The following is an 18968-nucleotide window of genomic DNA, read 5'->3' as shown; positions in this document are numbered from 1 at the left end:
AGTTTTGCCTCTCTTAGGGGGTCGGAGACATTTGAGAATTACTAATTGAGTGCAGTAACTCAGGGGCACGTCCTTTGGCCCTCCTCAGGTGTCTTTCTCATATCTGCAATGTGCCTTCTTTTGTGCTTTGGCTTGGCCTTTAGCAGATCAAAAGAGGAAGGTGCTTAGGCCTGCCATGTCCTCCCTGTACTGGGTTAGTCATTGCTCTGGTGTTGGTGCATTAACACTTCATAAACTGGTCTTGAAAATGAAAAATTAAAGCCTTCTCAGACTTCTAAGTCTGATCACTGATTTGCCTCATGTCTCCACCAAATGACTGCTATTGCACAGCCACTCGGAGGCCTCAGCCCTTTTAGCCCTGCTAAAGTCTCCACAGTAGCCCATCCCTCAGAGCCATCTATTTACGCAACTAGTTTTTTTTAAAACAGGAAAAATGAAAGTAGTTGTTAGATTACGGTAGTGGTAATAGATAATTTTTCCTGTTTTAAAATTTGTTTTTATTATATCAGTATAACATATATCAGCTTTTTTATTACAAAAGGAATAGAAGACACCAGTATATTACAAATACTATTCATATTGATGAATCAGAATGTTGATTAATATCATTTTGCTATTTAAACCATATGGTATAATGGAAAATTCTTTAAAATGACATAATGGCCTCTTTGGATGGTAAAATGACAATATTCTATAAGGCAGGCTTGACCCAGCAATTTCAGTTCTAGAAAAGTGTCCTACTGATATACTTGCCTGTGTGCAGAGAGACATACACTCAGGGATAATCACTGCAGCATGATTTGGAGTGGAAGATGGTGAGAAACAAACCAATGTCCTTCAATAGCAGACTGTTTACATAAATTATGGTACATCTATAGAATAGGATAATATGCTGCTGTTAAAATTGAATATAATAAAAACTATAATTATGTAATGCAAAGTATGTCACCCTTTACGCACATACCTACTAGTGTATCAAGGTCCTTTCTGCAAGAAACTTAGAGTTGCTTTCTCTGGGGAGAACAGCTAGAGTACTAAAGGATCGTGGAGGTAGAACTTCCTTTTTCCTCTATACTTTTCTATCCTGCTGGATCTTCCTGTCCCTCCTCCCTCTATGGGGAGAGATGGGAGAGATGTACTTTTCCTAATTTTTTTTGAGACATGGCCTCACTCTGTAGCCCAGGCTGGAGTGCAGTGGTGCGATCATAGCTTACTGCAGCTTTGACTTCCTGGGCCCAAGCAATTCTCCTGCCTCAGTCTCCAAGTAGCTGGGACCACAGGTGTGTGCCACCATGCCTAGCTAATTTTATACATATATATATATATATATATATGGAGCTTGGCTCACTGCAACCTCTGCCTCCTGGGTTCAAGCGAAATCTCCTGCCTCAGCTCCCTGAGTATCTGGGATTACAGGTGCCCAAATATTTTTTAATTAAAAAAAATTTTTTTAATTTTTTATTTTGTAGAGATGTAGTCTCACTATGTTGCCAAGGCTGGTCTCAAGTTCCTGGGCTCAAGCAATCCTCCCACCTCAGCCTCAGGGCCAGGAACTCTTCCTAATCTCAGATTAGCTGCATAACTTAATTTCTTTTCTAAGGATTTTTTATTCATTTGTTCATTTTCTTTTTTTGTGACAGCTTTATAGTTTTTATTAAGAGTTGTACAGCCATAATCACAATCAATGTGAACATATTTTCATTCCTGAAAAAGCAACCCCATACCTGTTAGCAATCACTCTTTACCTCCCCCGATTCCTTCTACTCCCCATCACCCACCCTAGCCATTCAGTCCCCAGCCTGGGGCAAACAGTTAACTACTTCCTGTCTCTAAAAATTTGCCTATGCTGAACATTTTCTATAAATGAAATCTTACAGTATATGGTCTTTTGTGACTGGCTTCTCATTTAGCATGATATTTTCGAAGTTCATCCATGATGTAACAGGTATCAGTAATTTATTTCTTTTCGTGGCTGAAAATTATTCTCTTGTGTGAATGTATTACATTTTATCTAGTCATCTAATGTTGGCCATTGGAGTTATCTCCACTTTTGGCTATCATAAATAATGTTGTTGTGCACATCCTTGTACAAGATTTTGTGTAGTCATATGTTTACATTCTCCATACCTCTGCCTAGATATGGAATTGCTGGTCAGATGATAACTCTGTTTAACTTTTTCAGGAGCTGCCAAACTCTTCTAAAGTGGCTGCACCGTTTTATATTCCCATCAGCAGTGTATGATTCTAGTTTTTCCACATCCTGGACAACACTTGTTATTGCCTGTTGTAGTGAATTTTTTTTTCCCCCCCGAGACGGAGTCTCGCTCTGTCGCCAAGGCTGGAGCGGCAGTGGCCAGATCTCAGCTCACCGCAAGCTCCGCCTCCGGGGTTTACGCCATTCTCCTGCCTCAGCCTCCCGAGTAGCTGGGACTACAGGCGCCCGCCATCTTGCCCGGCTAGTTTTTTGTATTTTTTTAGTAGAGACGGGGTTTCACCGTGTTAGCCAGGATGGTCTCGATCTCCTGACCTTGTGATCCGCCCGTCTCGGCCTCCCAAAGTGCTGGGATTACAGGCTTGAGCCACTGCGCCCGGCCGTAGTGAATTCTTATAATTTTATGTTGCCTCAGCAAACATTTTAAATCTAAGTTGAACCTTCTCATACCAGAAGCAGGACTGAGTCACCCCGACACAGTTGGCAGTTCCACCTTTTTCCCCAGTTCCTCAGTGTGGTTGGTCCAGATACCTGCCTTACACAGCTGCTCTCTGGTGACCACTTCCCTATGGGACAGCTGGATACAGCCTGCTTGACAGGCCCTTCTTACCTTCACATTCCCCATGGACCATATGCCACAGTGACCACCTCTCAGTCACTGGGTAATCTCCCAAAACTCATGCCTGCTTGCTTTAAACTCACCAGTTAAAACTCCCCATGCTGCCTTTGGGAAACCTGTTTGGATAACACCTGGGACCCATTAAAGACATTGGCTCATGTGTCCTTCCCCTCAAACCACTGCTTCCACCATGTGAGGACACGGGTCCCTTTTCTTCCTCTCTCTGCCTGCACTCCCTGACGTTTGTGTGCTGGCCTCCAGGTATGCCGTGTACTCTCCAGAACCTGTAAGTGATAATGTCTTTATTTCTATCTCATATTTCTCCTAATTATTGGAGGGATACTCTCCATCTTATATATCCTAAATTAAAACGTCTATCTTTCTTAGTATAGCCATTGATATGGGCTGAATATTTGTGTCCCCCCCGCCCCCGGCACAATTCATGTATTGAAATTCTAGGCCGGGTGCGGTGGCTCAAGCCTGTAATCCCAGCACTTTGGGAGGCCGAGACGGGTGGATCACGAGGTCAGGAGATCGAGACCATCCTGGCTAACACGGTGAAACCCCGTCTCTACTAAAAAAAATACAAAAAACTAGCCGGGCAAGGTGGCGAGTGCCTGTAGTCCCAGCTACTCGGGAGGCTGAGGCAGGAGAATGGCGTGAACCCGGGAGGTGGAGTTTGCAGTGAGCTGAGATCCGGCCACTGCACTCCAGCCTGGGGGACAGAGCGAGACCCCGTCTCAAAAAAAAAAAAAAAAGAAAAAAAAGAAATTCTAATCCCCGAGGTGTTGGTTTTTGAGGATGAGGACTTTGGGAAGTGATTGAATCAAGGGGGCAGAGCCTTCATGGGCACAATAGTTTCTTTATAAAAGAGGCCGGGGAAATTTGCTTGCCCCTTCCACCCTGCGAGCACACAGCAGAAAGATGCTGTCTGAGAGAAAGCAGTTCCTTACCAGACCCGGAGTCTACTGGCGCCTGCCTCGATGTTGGACTTCCCAGCCTCCAGAACTATCAGAAACAAATTTCTGTTATTTATACACTGTCTAGTTTATGATATTTTGTTACAGCAGCGTGAACAGACCAAGACAGCCATCATAGTGGGTAAAGTGATATCTTACTGTGCTTTTGAATTATGTTTCCCTAATGAGTAACGATAGTATCATTTTATGTGTTTATTGGCCATTCATATATCTTCTTTGGAGAAATGTCTATCTAAATCCTTTTCCCACTTTTAAGGGCTATTTGTCTTTTTATTACATAGTTATATGACTTCTTTATGTATTTTGGATACTAGACCCTTATCAAATACATAATTTATAATATTTTCTCCCATTGTGTGGGTTTTCACTTTCCTAATGATGTCTTTTCAAAGCATGTATTTCTTTTTTCAAAAACATATATTCTGTACTTTCTTTTTTTTTTTTTGAGATGGAGTCTCCAGGCTGGAGTGCAGTGGCATGATCTCAGCTCACTGCAAGCTCTGCTGCCCGGGTTCAAGTGATTCTCCTGCCTCGGCTTCCCAAACAGCTGGCATCACAGGCACCTGCCACCATGCCCGGCTAATTTTTGTATTTTTAGCAGAGACAGAGTTTTACCATGTTAGCCAGGCTGGTCTCGAACTCCTAACCTCAGGTGATCTGCCCACCTTAGCCTCCCAAAGTGCTGGGATTGCAGGCGTGAGCCACCACACCTGGCCTACTTTCTTTACTATGTTGGTTTTGTGAACTATCATTGTTATTAAAATTAAATTGTATGGACTTTACTGCTTTTTGCTCATTCATTATGTAGGAAGCCATGAGTTTAATAAAACGTGGTAGGTGCTGATTTCAGTAATCATGCTTTGTTTGACCTCCTTTCATTTCCGGGGAAAAAAAAAAAACCACCTAATTGTTTATACACAATATGTTTAGCTCACATCTCTTTTGGTGTTGCAGGTTGCAGTGCAGGAGGGAATTAACTCAGGAACAGCCATGTCAAGAGGATTGTATCAACCAGCAACAATCTTTATGGGCCGCCAAATGTCAGCCGTCTCAAGCATGGGAGATTTCAGTACAGAGCACAAATCTCCCCAACCAACAAAGAACTTTTCAATTCCTGACCCACATTCACACCGACAGACAGCCCAGAGAAGTAATGTGACAGACAGCTGTGTGGTACAAACTAGTAATGACACACAGTGCTTAAATAAGTCTGACAACATAGATGGAAAGGCATCTCTTCAGATTGGTGAGAAAACGCCAGTCACAGCCAGTGTATTGTCTGAGGAGGAACAAACTCATTGCTTGGAGATAGGAAGTAACACACGTCATGGCAAGAGTAATTTATCTGAAGGCAAAAAGTCTGCTGAACTCAATTCCCCGTTACAGGAAAGATTAAGTCCAGAGAAGAGAACCACTGGTTTAAAGTGTGACAGTTCCAGCAGATCAGAGGGATCAGAGGGAGAAATACTGACACGGGAACATATTGAAGTTGAGGAAAAAAGAGCCAGCCCGCCAGTCTCTCCGATATCAGTTTCGGAATACTGTGAATCTGAAAATAAGTGGTCTCAAGAGAAGCATTCTCCTTGGCAAGGTGTTTCAGGTGGGATGAGAGGCTGAGTTTGGTTGCTGAGTTTTCTGGGTGGTAGTGATCTTATGTAAGGACAAAATATACTCTCTAATTATCTCTCTTTGTCATAAAATAGTATCTTTGCCAACAAAATCCATTCTAATGAACTCTTAAAAATGTACATGCAAGTGAATTTGCTGATTTTTAAACCCGCTGTGATTTTTTTAAACATTTGAAAATATGTTTAAGCTTTTAAGTTCCATAATGAATTGTGTGTGGGCTGCTTCTCCGTGTTTTTAACTGATGAGTGATTCTGCTGTGTGTTACCCTGCTTCCCCCTGAAGTCAGTGATTGGTAATCGATTCGTGTCCCCACTTGCAGATCATCTTGCTCACGGGGACCCAAAGTCACAAAAGCCCTTCAGAAAAAAGCAGGAAGAGGAGGAGGAGGAAAGTTGGAGCACCAGCAGTGACCTCACTGTTTCAATAAGTGAAGATGACCTGTTTTTAAAGAGCCCAGAACCACAGCCAAATCCAGGTGGCAAGGTGGAGGGAGAAGATGGAATAGAGGCCTTAAAATTAATCCATGCTGAGCAAGAAAGAGATGCCCTATCCACTGAAAAAAATAATTGTATTTTGCAAACCCTAAGCTCTCCTGATTCAGAAAAGGAATCCTCCACTCACGCACTAACTAGAGAGTAAGCCATTCAATTTTTTTTTTCTACTGTTCTGTTTTTAATTGTAGACATTTCTAGAGACCATTCCACTGGGAATGTATTATTGAGCACTCAGCCATGAATGTGTAAATTCCTTAAGTCTCATAAGTAATCTTTTAGGCAAGACCTAATTTTCTTTCTGTCCTTCTTTCTTCTTTGCTTCCTCCCTTCCTTCTTTCTTTAACAGAAAAGCTTTAAACGTTTGGATATAATTGAGTTATGGTGATTGCAGCTTGTAATTATATACACACAATCCCTGGTTAACATAATAAGTCATTCCCCAACACCCTACTCTCCAGCCTTTCAGAAAATAAATCTGTTTTGAAGTTTTGGTAGCACAGAAGGTGACAGTTAAACTTACTAGGAATGCAGTATTAGAGTCTGAGAACTTTATGTCTAATTAATTTGCTTAATCCTTATATTCCTTGCCATAGTATCATTTTTGTCATCTGATTAAATATGAGTTAATAAGCTCTTCCAATTGTATATATAAGCCAGATTTCCTTTTTTGAATGTAAATAGGAAACATTGGAATCTCTAATATTAAATGGGAACATCAGCGTTATACATTTTGAGAACTTACATTATCCAACTGATAAAAATTTATATATGCTTTTGTGCTACTGATCGGAGATGCTAGAAGAAAACGTTGTAGAAAGTTCTTGTGTATCTACTGTGTAGAAAACTTGTTAACTGTTGAAAACTGATTCTGTGCTGAAAAATGGCATTAATAACATCAAATCTCTTTTAGGAGTAGAAGGAACCTAAGTAAACAACCTAAGGTAGATCTCACCTTTTACAAATGAGGAAACGAAGGCCGGGGCAGAGTGGTGTCATATAGTTCTGCTGGATCTGCTGGGGCAGAGCACCCTGCACCCTGTCTGCCTGAATGTCACACCACTGCCCCACCTCCAGAATTTTCTGTTACACCGTAATGCTGGTCACCCTTTCATTTCCACAAAGCTGGCAGGAGTGAAAAGCCAAGTGGGCATTTTTGTATAGGAGGGCATATGTTCTCTTTTAGAACACCATTGTACCTTTTAATATATTGCCTCTTACCATTCATTGTCTACTTATGGTGAAAAGTTTATTAATGGGCTTTAATTTATAGATTGTATCCAAACTGATGTTCAGGAAATATTTATTAAGAGCATATCCAAGTAAAAGTTCTTGCATGAGGGATGGAAGAACTGACATGGTTCCTGTCATTGAGAAATTTGATTTATTGGAGAGGCAAGCCAAATGGATTTTTCTAGTAATAATACTTTCATCAAAGAGACACAGGTAATGCATATTACATCATCAGAAACTTTATTACTGGAGATAGAATGTTATCTATCTCTAGTTTTGTGTTTGTGGGCTTATTTTTATGGCATGATGGACCAGTTAGTACTTTGGTAGGCTGACAAGGAGACTAATATACTTACCCAGGACTCAGTCTTTTTCTGAGGTGAAAAAAATTGGGTATGTGTATGGAATTCCTACTTAACATTTCTCTAAGAGTCAAGAATGTTCATTCTGTCTCCATTCGAAAGACTTTTTAAAAATGATCTTGGAGGCATAAAGTCAGGCTCCTTGGAGTTTTGGCATATAGTTTTCCAGTATTTATTGGAAAATATGGGCATGTAGGGAATTTTGAGTATTTTTCTTAATAAAATGCCCCTAGAATGAAAATGTCAGTCAGCAGTGGTTGTTTTTGTGTCTATATTATCAAATTTGAGCCTACTGATTTTCTGGGTAAAAATATTCTCCAGGAATAGGTCGAAGGTGGTTTTAAATGAATGCTAGTTAACTCCCTGACATCACCACTGCATTTGAGGCCCCACATTTTGTGAATTTATTGTTTAGTTGGAGCTCTTCTCCTTTGCTCTTAGGGTTAATTATTAGTCTGAGACATAGCATCATATTTATAGAACTAACACTATAACCTCAACAGTTCAGTATTTCAGTTGACTTTAGGGTCTGTTGGGGGCCTGGAGAAAAATCACTTGAATGAATTTAATTAGCAAAGATGCATAAATGGGACAAAGGAGGACACACAGGAGCATATGATCTGGAATGTAGAATCTGCACAACATCTTGAAGTCTGTATAGGCTTTGAAGGAGGAAGAGGAGGGAAAGAGCAAATAGGGTCTGGAGGAAAATGCAAGAAGGAATGCAGAGCAGAGAACACAGAGAACATGGGAGGGGCAGAGCAAAGGACCGCATGGGTGAGGAGGGCCTTTTGTAGTTAAGGTTCAAAATGTCATCTAGGGTGAGCTTGAGAAAGGCCTGGAATATCAGGTTAATGAATTTGGAATTCACTCTATGCTTTGTAGAGCTGTTCAAGGTTATTTTAGGAGGAGGATAGTGTGATGAGGCTTGATTTAGGATTAACCTGACAGCGTTAGTTCATTAGGATTAATCATCAGTGTGGTAGGCAGAAGTGCAGATGGCCCTGAGATTCTCTCTTCCTGTTGTTTGTGCCCTGTGTAATCCCCTTGCCTTGAGAGTGGGCAGGATTGGGAGTCTGGTGGATTTTACTCCTGTGATGAAGCTGTCACGTGACAAAGATGAAGGATTTTGCAGATATAATGAAGGTCCCAAATCATTTGCCCTTGAGCTAGTCAAATGAAAATTATTCAGGCCGGGCGCGGTGGCTCAAGCCTGTAATCCCAGCACTTTGGGAGGCCGAGACGGGCGGATCACAAGGTCAGGAGATCGAGACCATCCTGGCTGACACGGTGAAACCCCGTCTCTACTAAAAAATACAAAAAACTAGCCGGGCGAGGTGGCAGGCGCCTGTAATCCCAGCTACTCGGGAGGCTGAGGCAGGAGAATGGCGTGAACCCGGGAGGCGGAGCTTGCAGTGAGCTGAGATCCGGCCACTGCACTCCAGCCTGGGCGGCAGAGCGAGACTCCGTCTCAAAAAAAAAAAAAAAAAAAAAAAAAGAAAATTATTCAAGGTGGACCTGACCTAATCAGATAAGACTTTAAAAGAGACTGGCCCTTACTGAAGCCAGTGGCACAATCTCAGCTCACTGCAACCTTTGCCTCCTGGGTTCAAGCTATTCTTCTGCCTTAGCCTTACAGATAGTTGGGATTACAGGTGCCTGCCACCACGCCTGGCTAATTTGTTTTGTTTTGGTTTTGGTTTTTTTTGAGATGGAGTTTTGCTCTCGTTGCCCAGGCTGGAGTGCAATGGCACAACCTCAGCTCACTGCAACCTCTGCCTCCTGGGTTCAAGCGATTCTTCTGCCTCAGCCTCCCGAGTAGCTGGGATTACAAGCATGTGCCACCATGCCCGGCTAATTTTTGTGTTTTGTTTTGTTTTGTTTTGTTTTTAGAGAGACTTGGTTTCTCCATGTTGGTCAGACTGGTCTTGTACTCCCTACCTCGGGTGATCTGCCCGCCTCGGCCTCCCAAAGTGCTGGGATTACAGGCATGAGCCACCGCTCCTGGCCAATTTTTGTATTTTTAGTAGAGACCTGGTTTCACCATGTTGGCCAGGCTGGTCTTGAACTGCTGACCTGAAGCGATCTGCCTGCCTTGCCCTCCCAAAGTTCTGGGATTAGAGGCATGAGCCACCACGCCCAGCCTGAAGCCAGGGAGAGTTAAAGCAGCTAAGATACTCTCCTGTTTGCCTGAAGAAGCAAACTGTCATCTTGTGGGAAAGACCACATGACAGGAAATGGCATGCAGCCTCTAGGGGCTGAGGGCCTCGGTCCTACAGCCACAAGGAAATTGATTCTGCCAATAACCAGTGAGCTTGGAAGAGGTCCCTGAGCCTTAGATGAGATTGCATCTCCAGCAGACACCTTAATTTCAGCCTGGTGAGACCTTGAGCAGATGACCCCACTAACCCAGATCCAGACTCCTGTCTCATGGGAACTATGAAATAATAAATGTGGTAATTTGTGATACAGCAATAAGAAAATTTAATACAACTCAGTTGAAGAATTGGAAGCAAGGATTGTATGGATAGAAGTGTCTACCCATAATGACTGGGAACAGGCTGAATTGGACATATTCAGGGTTCCTTGTGGGAACACATGGTAACAAAGTAGCTGAGCAAGTGATTCAGCAGCCAAGGTAACCTGTGCTTCCCCTCACCTTGTACCTTCACCATCTGAGCAAATGCATTTTCATACTCAGGTAAGCAGTAGTGGAACATTATAGACTGATAGGGACTTTAAAAGTGGGTGTCCCTGTCTGCATTCACCAATAAGCAGTTTCTCATGCTAGTGGGTTTTTTGTTTGTTTCGCTTTTTTTGGGGGGAGTGTGGGGGTGGGGTTGGAGTTTCGCTCTCGTCACCCAGTCTGGGGTGCAATGGCACGATATCGGCTCACTGCAACCTCCATCTCCCAGGTGCAAACTATTCTCATGCCTCAACCTCCCAAGTAGCTGGGATTACAGGCGTGTGCCAGCACATCCAACTAATTTTGTATTTTTACAAAATTAGATGGGGTTTCACCATGTTAGCCAGGTTGTTCTCGAACTCCTAACCTCAGGAGATTTGCCTGCCTCCAGAGTGCTGGGATTACAGGTGTGAGCCACTGTGCCCAGCCTGCTTTGTTTTATATATCAATGCATAATGACATGTACTCACTTTTAAAGTATCATTAAAAAATAGTTTCTCTGCTTGAAAATGACCTGTGCTCCATCTACTCACCCCTCTTCCTTTAACCCCACTTGAACCCCTGGCAAGTACTGATCTTTTTAGTGTCTTGTCTTTTCCAGAATGTCAAGTAGTGGGAATTATGTAACAAGTAGTATTATCAGATTGGCTTTTTTCACTTAGTAATGCAAATTTAAGGTTCTTCCGTGTCTTTTTATGGCTTCATAGCTTATTTATTTTTAGTGCTGAATAATACTCTATTGTCTGGATGTACCACAGTTTATCCATTCACCTACTGAGGAACATCTTGGTGGCTTCCAAGATTTGGCAATTGTGAATAAAGCTGCCATAAATATCTCTGTGCAGGTTTTTGTGTGGACGTCAGTTTTCAGCTCATTTGGGTAAATACCAAGGAGGGTCATTGCTGGGTCATATGTAAATCTGTTTTTGGTTTGGGGTTGTTTATTTTTTAACTTTTAATTTTTAATTTTTGTGGGTACATAGGTGTATGTGTGTGTGTGTATATATATATATATATATGGTACATGAACTATTTTAATACAAGCATGCAATGTATAATAATTACTTCATGGTAAATGGGGTATCCATCCCTTCAAGCATTTACCCTTTGTGTTACAAACAATCCAGTTACACTCTTTTAGTTTTAAATATACAATTAAATTATTATTTACTATAGTCATCCGGTTGTGCTATCAAATACTAGATCTTATTCATTCTTTCTAACTTATCTTTTTGTACCCATTAACCATCCCCACTTCCCCCCATCCCTGAGCCCCACTACACTTCCCAGCCTCTGGTAAGTATCTTTCTACTCTCTGTCTCCATGAGTTCAATTGTTTTAATTTTTAGCTCCCCCAAATAAATGAGAACATGCAAAGTTTGTCTTTCTGTACCTGGCTTAGATCACTTAACATAATGACCTCCAATTACATCTATGTTGTTGTAAATGACATGATCTCATTCTTTTCTATGGCTAAATAGGTAAGTCTATGTTTAGCTTTGTAGGAAACTGCTGAACCGTCATCTTCCAAAGTGGCTGTGCCATTTTACATTATCGCTAGCAATGAATGAGAGTTCTTGTTCTACATCTTGTCAGCATTTGGTATTGTCAGTTTTTAACATTTTAGCCATTCTAAAAGGTGTTTAGTGGTGTGCGATTGGTTTCATTTGCAGTTCCCTAATGACATATGATGTTGAACATCTTTTCATATGCTTATTTGCCATCTGTGTATCTTCTTTGATGAGATGTCTGTTCAGATCTCTCACCCATTTTTAATTCAGTTGTTAGTTTTCTTATCGTTGAGTTTTAATATCTCTTTTTGTATTTTGGGTATCAGTCCTTTATCAGGGGGATAGTGTGCCTTGCAGATATTTTCTCCCAATCTATGGCTTGTCTTTTCCTTTGAACAGTGTCTTTTACAGAGCAGAAGTTTTAAATTTTATTCTTTAAAATGTATTTTGTTTGTTTGTGACAGGGTCATACTCTGTTGCCCAGGCTGGAGTGCAGTGGTGCGATCGTGGCCCACTGCAGCCTCTACCTCCCCAAGCTCGGGTGATCCTGCCACCTAAGCCTCCTGAGTAGCTGGGATTACAGGCACGTGCCACCACACCCGGCTAATTTTGTATTGTTAGTAGAGATAGGGTTTCACCATGTTGGCCAGGCTGGTCTCGAAGTCATGTTCTCAGGTGATCCACCCGCCTTGGCCTCCCAAAGTGCTGGGATTACAGGCATGAGCCACCATGCCCAGCCTGATGCTATATGACTTTTGAGGTTGAATTATACATAAAAGGCCTTGCAATGTCTACCCTATTAGCTGCAACTCTCACTATGGGAACCACAAGCCACCGTATAGAAAGTCTGATCATTCTGGGGCTGCTATGCTGAAGAAATTATGTGTAGGTGCCCCAGTCCATAGTCCTTGCTGAGCCTTATCCTTCCAGTCATCCCCACCAAGGTGCCAGACACATAGGTGAAGCCTTCTTGGACTCTCCAGACAAATCTGTCCGGAGACTAAATATCACTAAATGCCTTCTCTTGATAATATGTGAAACAGAAGAGTCACCCAGCCACTCCCTGCCTGCTTTCCTAATCCACAAAAGCATGAAATATAATGACTTGGTTGTTATTTTAAGCTACTAAGTTTTGAGGTAGTTTGTTATGAGTCTATAGATAATGAGAAAAAGGGTACATTCATTTAACATTAAATATGGAACACCTGCTCTATGCCGGGCATTGTTCTTGCTCTTATGGTACTTATGATCGTGCATGTGGAGGAGAGGAAGGAAATATAAACCAGTAAACAATCTGTGTGAAAAGTATTATGACAAAGGGCCAGACGTGGTGACTAACGTGTAATTCTAGCACTTTAGGAGGCTGAGGTGAATGGATTGCTTGCGCTCAGGAGTTTGAGACCAGCCTGGCAACATGATAAAACCTCATCTCTACGAGAGATGCAAAAAAATTAGCCAGGTGTGATGGCACATGCTTGAGCTATTTGGGGATGGTGAGGCAGGAGGATCACTTAAACTCAGGAGGTTGAGACTGCAGTGGGCCGAGATCGTGCCACTGCACTCCAGCCTGGGTGACAAAGTGAGATCCTGTCTCAAAAAATAAAAATAAAAAAATAAAAATTTTATATATATATATATATATATATACACACACACACATATATTATGATGAAGAATCAGCAGGTTAAGTAGATAGAGAAGGCATGGGTGCAATTTAATATAAGATATAAGATAGTGGGGAAAGGTCTCTGTGGTAAGATGGTAGTTGAGTAGGACCTGAAGTGAGAGAGTTGGTAAGCCACATTCAGTTGTGCCCATGCCTTCTCTATCCATTTAACCTCATCTGTTCTTTGTCGTCTTTTACACTGGTTTATGTGTTTTGTTCATAGTTTATATTTCCTCTCTCTTCTGGGAGAGAGAGGGGAGAGAGATGGGATGGGATATGTCTTGAGAAAGAGAATACTAGGCAAAGGGAACCACAGTACAGAGGCCATGCGATGGGGGCGTACTGAGTGTTTTCTGGAACAGCAAAGTGTCTGGTGCACCTGAATCCGAACAGGTGTTGGGGAGGAGGGAGAGGCTGGAGTGAGAGAGCATCAGTGTGCCACGTCGTGAAGGGTCAGTAGGCTGAAGGAAGGACTTTGGGTTGAACTTAAATTGAAATGAGGAATCACTCTGGCCACTTATGGGAAATAAACTGGGGGAAAGAGTGGGAGCAAGGAGTGCTGTTTGGAGAATATTGCAGAGATCCTGCAGAGAGGTGCTATTGCTTTGAACTGTGGTGGCAGCAGCGGGGTGGTAAGAAGTGGTCAGATTCTGGATATATTTTTATATAAAAGAACCAGCTGGAGGGCTGGGCATGGTGGCTCACGCCTGTCATCCCAACATTTTGGGAGGCCGAGATGGGTGGATTACTTGAGGTCAGGAGTTCAAGACCAGCCTGGCCAACATGGTGAAACCCCGTCTCTACTAAAAATATAAAAATTAGCCGGGCATGGCGGCAGGTGCCTGTAATCCCAGCTATTTGGGCAGCTGAGCCAGCAGAATTGCTTGAACCCAGGAAGTGGAGGTTGCAGTGAGCCAAAATCATGCCACTGTACTCCAGCCTGGGCAACAGAGGGAGACTCCGTCTCAAAAAAAAAAAAAAAAAAAAAAGAACCATCTGGGTTCTTTATGGATTGGGTCTGGGTTATGAGAGAACAGGAGGAGAAGGGTGACTCCAGGCTTTGGGGGCAGAGTGAGGTATTTATTGAGATAAGGAACATGTAGGAGGCACAGACTTGGGGGAAAGAAAATCAAGACACAAGTTTTGGGTATGTTAGATTTGAGATGCCCTTTTGACATTCACAGGGAGATGCTGAGTAGGCAGATGGATTTCATGAACTTGGAATTCAGAGAGAGGTCAGGGCTAGATAAATAAATTTGTAAATCATCAGGGTGTAAATGCACTTTAAAGCCGTGGGCCCTAAGAAGAACAGTAGAGAGTGAATATAAATAGGAAAGCGGCCCAGGGCATGACTCCACATTCAGGGTGGGGAAGATCAGAAGGAACTAGCAAAGGAGTCTGAGAAGACGCGGCAGGGAAGAACAAGGAGAACCAGGAGGGCGTTATGCTGCAGGTGCCAAGTAGAATGTTTCAGATGAGGTTTAGAAAGCTTAAATAACCTGCCCAGGTCACAGAGGTGCAGCCAGGGTCTAAACTAACAGTCTGATGCCAGAATGCATGCTCTTGATTTCTGTTTTCTACCACCCAAATCACAACTAATACGGTGATATGCTCTTCAGTAGTACTGACTCCATGCCAGGCACTGTTTTAACACCTTTATTTATAATCATTTAATCCTATTATCATCATTTTACAGATAAGAAAACTGAGGCACAGGGAGTTATGTAACATATCAAAAGTCATAAAACAGCTATGTGTGCTCCAAACTGACCCTCTGTGACCAGAGTTAACTGGTACCCTATGCTGTCTCCCAGTGAATCTTTACTACCTAGATAGTTGGAGTATCATCAAAGATAATATTTTATAAAGTTAAATAGGAAGCTCAAAAAGCAAATTAGATTCTTTAATTAGAAAAAGAAAAAAGAAAAGAAAACTAAGCAGTGGCAATTTGACCTTTTGCTCCGTCCATATTGGTTTTGTGCTTTCCAGCCTCAAATAGGCCAATGAAGTGCTATGTGCCTTTATTCAGGCTTGAACAAAGTACTTGCAAAGTTGCTTTGTTCTCTCTCCCCCTGGAGTGTGACTGAAAACAGAATGTAACGCTGCCTTTTAAACTAAGTCAAATGAAAGGCTTGGTTTCTCAAGGTCATAAAAATGTGATCACACAGATTGAATCCCATCCAGTGATTTTAATTTAGTTCCTCTTCAAAGTTAAATGTAGGAAAGAAGTTATTGCATCTGAGAAAAATTTGTTGCTGAAAGTCATGTGCCTGGAATAATAGGTTTGAACTATGTTCATTTAGAATTTACCCTGAATTCACTTTATGAGGAGCTGGAAGCATATTTAGAAATTCAACATTCCTTCAGATGTGATGATGCCTTCACATGTCTGTTCTCAGCTGTCTGTTTTCATCAGCACAGTTGGCTGTTTTTCTTGAATGTGACCTTTGGCCTCTCAACACCGGTGGCCCCTGAGCTTTTTCTTGCCACCACACAGATTCTGTCCTTTGTTCCCAAAGTAAGGCTATGCATTATACTTCTGGAAAAATAACCCAGTGCCAGTAGGTGTGGCCATTCAGAGTATTCCCTTTGTTTCTACCTGTCACTTCATTCTTCTCTTGCCTGTACTTTTCCTGTTAGCTCACCTAGTTTCTGAAAAATCTAAGACTTTCATTATCCTTATTTTGGTTTAAATTTTTAAAAATCCAAACCAGGTTTCTAAGAAGGGAATAGTCCTGAGACCTGATCCTTAGCAAAGTAGGCAATAATCATAGTCACAGTCATTGTCACTTGGTGTAGAGGAGATGTCAAAAGAAGTCTCCATTGGCCAATGAGAATGAACCCAGTTCTCCATCCTTTGCCAGCCGTCTCAGCATATAGGCTTCTAGCCTCAGTCAGAAGAACATGAGTCACATGGGGCAAAGGGAGGGGTTAGATAGGAACTGAGAAGCACTTGTGAAGGTCACAGAAGACTGAAACCTAATCCAAGGACCATAAAAGGCTTCTCCTCCCCCAAACCTTGCCACCACATCACTAGGGATCCTGTCTAGTAGCAGGAAACTATTATACAACTGAATGAACCACATGTCTCAGACCTTAGTTAAGTCTCTAGGAGGCCAGGCATGGTGGCTCGCTCACACCTGTAATCCCCAACACTTTGGGAGGCCAACGCAGGTGTATCATTTGTGGTCAGGAGTTTGAGACCAGCCTGGTGAATATGGTGAAAGCTGGTCTCTACCAAAACATACAAAACTTAGCTGGTGATGGTGGCACACATCTGTACTCCCAGCTACTCAGGAGGATGAGGTGGGAGAATTGCTTAAACACAGGAGGCGGAGGTTGCTGTGAGCCGAGATGGCGCCACTGCACTCCAGCCTGAGCAACAGAGTGGGACCCTGTCTGAATAAAAAAGGAGGCTGGGCATGGTAGCCCACGCCTATAATCTCAGCACTTTGGGAGGCCAAGACAAGGGGATCACCTGAGGTCAGGAGTTCAAGACCAGCCTGGCCAACAGCGCAGAACCCTGTCTCTACGAAAAATACAAAAATTAGCTGCATGTGGTGGCAGGTGCCTGTAATTCCAGCTACTTGAGAGGCTGAGACATAAGAATTGCTTGAACCCAGGAGGCAGAGGTTGCAGTGAGCCAAGATCACACCACTGCACCCTATCCTGGGTGACAGAGTGAGACTCTGTCTCAAATCAGTCAAACAATCGGGAAACCTGAAGACAAGGGAAGGAGACAAAAACAAGGACACCCAAGGGAATTTTAGCCTCCAATACCTACATTTGCAGCTACAACAAACGATAAACACAGCCTAACTTCTAGCCAGATGAACATGAAACCTCACCTTGAAGGCCTGTTTACCTATTCACCCTAAAGGACTATTTACCTAGTACATCATGCCTGGCTTTCAACAAAATATTACAAGGCACACTAAAAGGCAAAAAAAAAAAAAAAAAAAATACAGTTTGAATAGACAGAGCAAGCATTAGAGCCAGACTCAAATATGGCAGATGTTGGATTTTTCAGACTAGGAATTTAAAATAACTGATTAATATGCCAGGGCTCTAGGGCTCTGAAGGAAAAAGAGGACAATGTGCAAGAAAGGATGGGCAATGTAAACAGAAAGATGAAATTTATAATAAAGAATAAAAAAGTAATGCTAGAATTAAACTCTAACAGAAATAAAGAATGCCTTTGATGGGCTTATCAGTATTGGACTTGGTAGAGAAATGATGTCTAGCTTATTTCACTTAGCATGATGTCTTCAGAATTTATCCATGTTATGACATGTGTCAAAATTTCTTTCCTTTTTAAGGCAGAATAATATTTCATTGTACGTGTATTTTCTTTGTCCATTCATCCATTGATGAACATTTTGGCTGTTTCTAAATCTTCACTATTGTGAATAGTGCTATGATGAACACTGGAGTGCTAACACCTCTTTGAGATCCTGATTTCAATTATTTTGGATAAATACCCAAAAGTGAGATTGTTGGATCAAATAGTAGTTCTAGTTTTAATTTTTTGAGGAATCTCCCTACTGTTTTCCATTTTACACTCCCACCAACAGTGTACTAGAGTTCCAGTTTCTCCACATCTTTGCCAGTGCTTGTTATCTTTTCTTCTTTTTGTGAATAGTCATCCTAACAGATATGAACTGATATTTTTCCATGGTTTTGATTTGTATTTCCCTGATGATTAGTGATGAGGATCTTTTCATATACCTGTTGGCCATTTGTATGTTTTATGGAGACATTGGAGAAATGTTTACTCAGGTCTTTAGCCCATATTTTAATCAGATTACTAGTCTTTTTGCTATTAAACTGTTGGAGTTCTTTATATGTTTTGGAAATTAACCCCTTATATGTATTTTGCAAATATTTTCTCTCATTCAATAGATTGCCTTTTTGCTCTGTTAATCATTTCCTTTGCTATGCAGAAACTTTCTAGTTTGATGTAGTCCCACTTGTCTATTTTTGCTTTTGTTGCCTGTGCTTTTTGGTGTTGTATCCATGAAATCTTTGCCAAGGCCAGTGTTATGAAGCTTTTTCCCTGTGTTTTTCTTCTAGGAGTTTTAAAGCTTCAGGTCTTATATGTAAATCCTTAATTCATTTTGAGTTGATTTTTGTGTGTGGTGTAAGAGTCTGGTTCCATTCTTTTGCATATGGATTTCCAGTTTCTTCCAACACCATATGTTAAAGGACTGTCCTTTCCTCATCATATATTCTTGACACCCTTATTAGTTGACTGCATACTCATGGATTGATTTATGGGCTCTCTATTCTGAATGTTCTGTTGGTCTATATGTCTGTCTTTATGCTATACCATACTGTGTTGATTACGGTAGCTTTGTAAGGTATTTTGAAATCACGAGTGTGATGCCTCCAACTTTTTCTTCTTTCTCAAGATTGTCTTGGCTGTTCTGGGTCTTTTGTGATTCCACATGAATTTTCGTCTTTTTTTTAATTTCTTTTTTTTTTTTATACTTTAAGTTCTAGGGTACATGTGTACAACATGCAGGTTTGTTGCATATGTATACATGTGCCATGTTGGTGTGCTGCACCCATTAACTCAT

General features: G+C 41.7%; 1 protein-coding gene across 12 annotated transcripts in view; it reads left to right on the top strand.

Moving 5' to 3' along the window:
• Window positions 1-18968, top strand: part of KIZ (kizuna centrosomal protein) — a 120105-nt gene that overhangs the window by 31946 nt on the left and 69191 nt on the right. For all 12 annotated transcript variants that reach the window (XM_028828134.2, XM_028828140.2, XM_015149584.3 and 9 more), the window contains 2 exons: window positions 4766-5411; window positions 5760-6075. In XM_028828134.2, the coding sequence (XP_028683967.2) occupies window positions 4766-5411; window positions 5760-6075 (962 nt within the window). The remainder of the gene's footprint in view (window positions 1-4765; window positions 5412-5759; window positions 6076-18968) is intronic.

The sequence above is a fragment of the Macaca mulatta genome, chromosome 10 (assembly GCF_049350105.2).
Source record: "Macaca mulatta isolate MMU2019108-1 chromosome 10, T2T-MMU8v2.0, whole genome shotgun sequence".
NCBI classification, from domain to species: domain Eukaryota; kingdom Metazoa; phylum Chordata; class Mammalia; order Primates; family Cercopithecidae; genus Macaca; species Macaca mulatta.
This window is presented reverse-complemented; position numbering and strand designations above follow the sequence as displayed.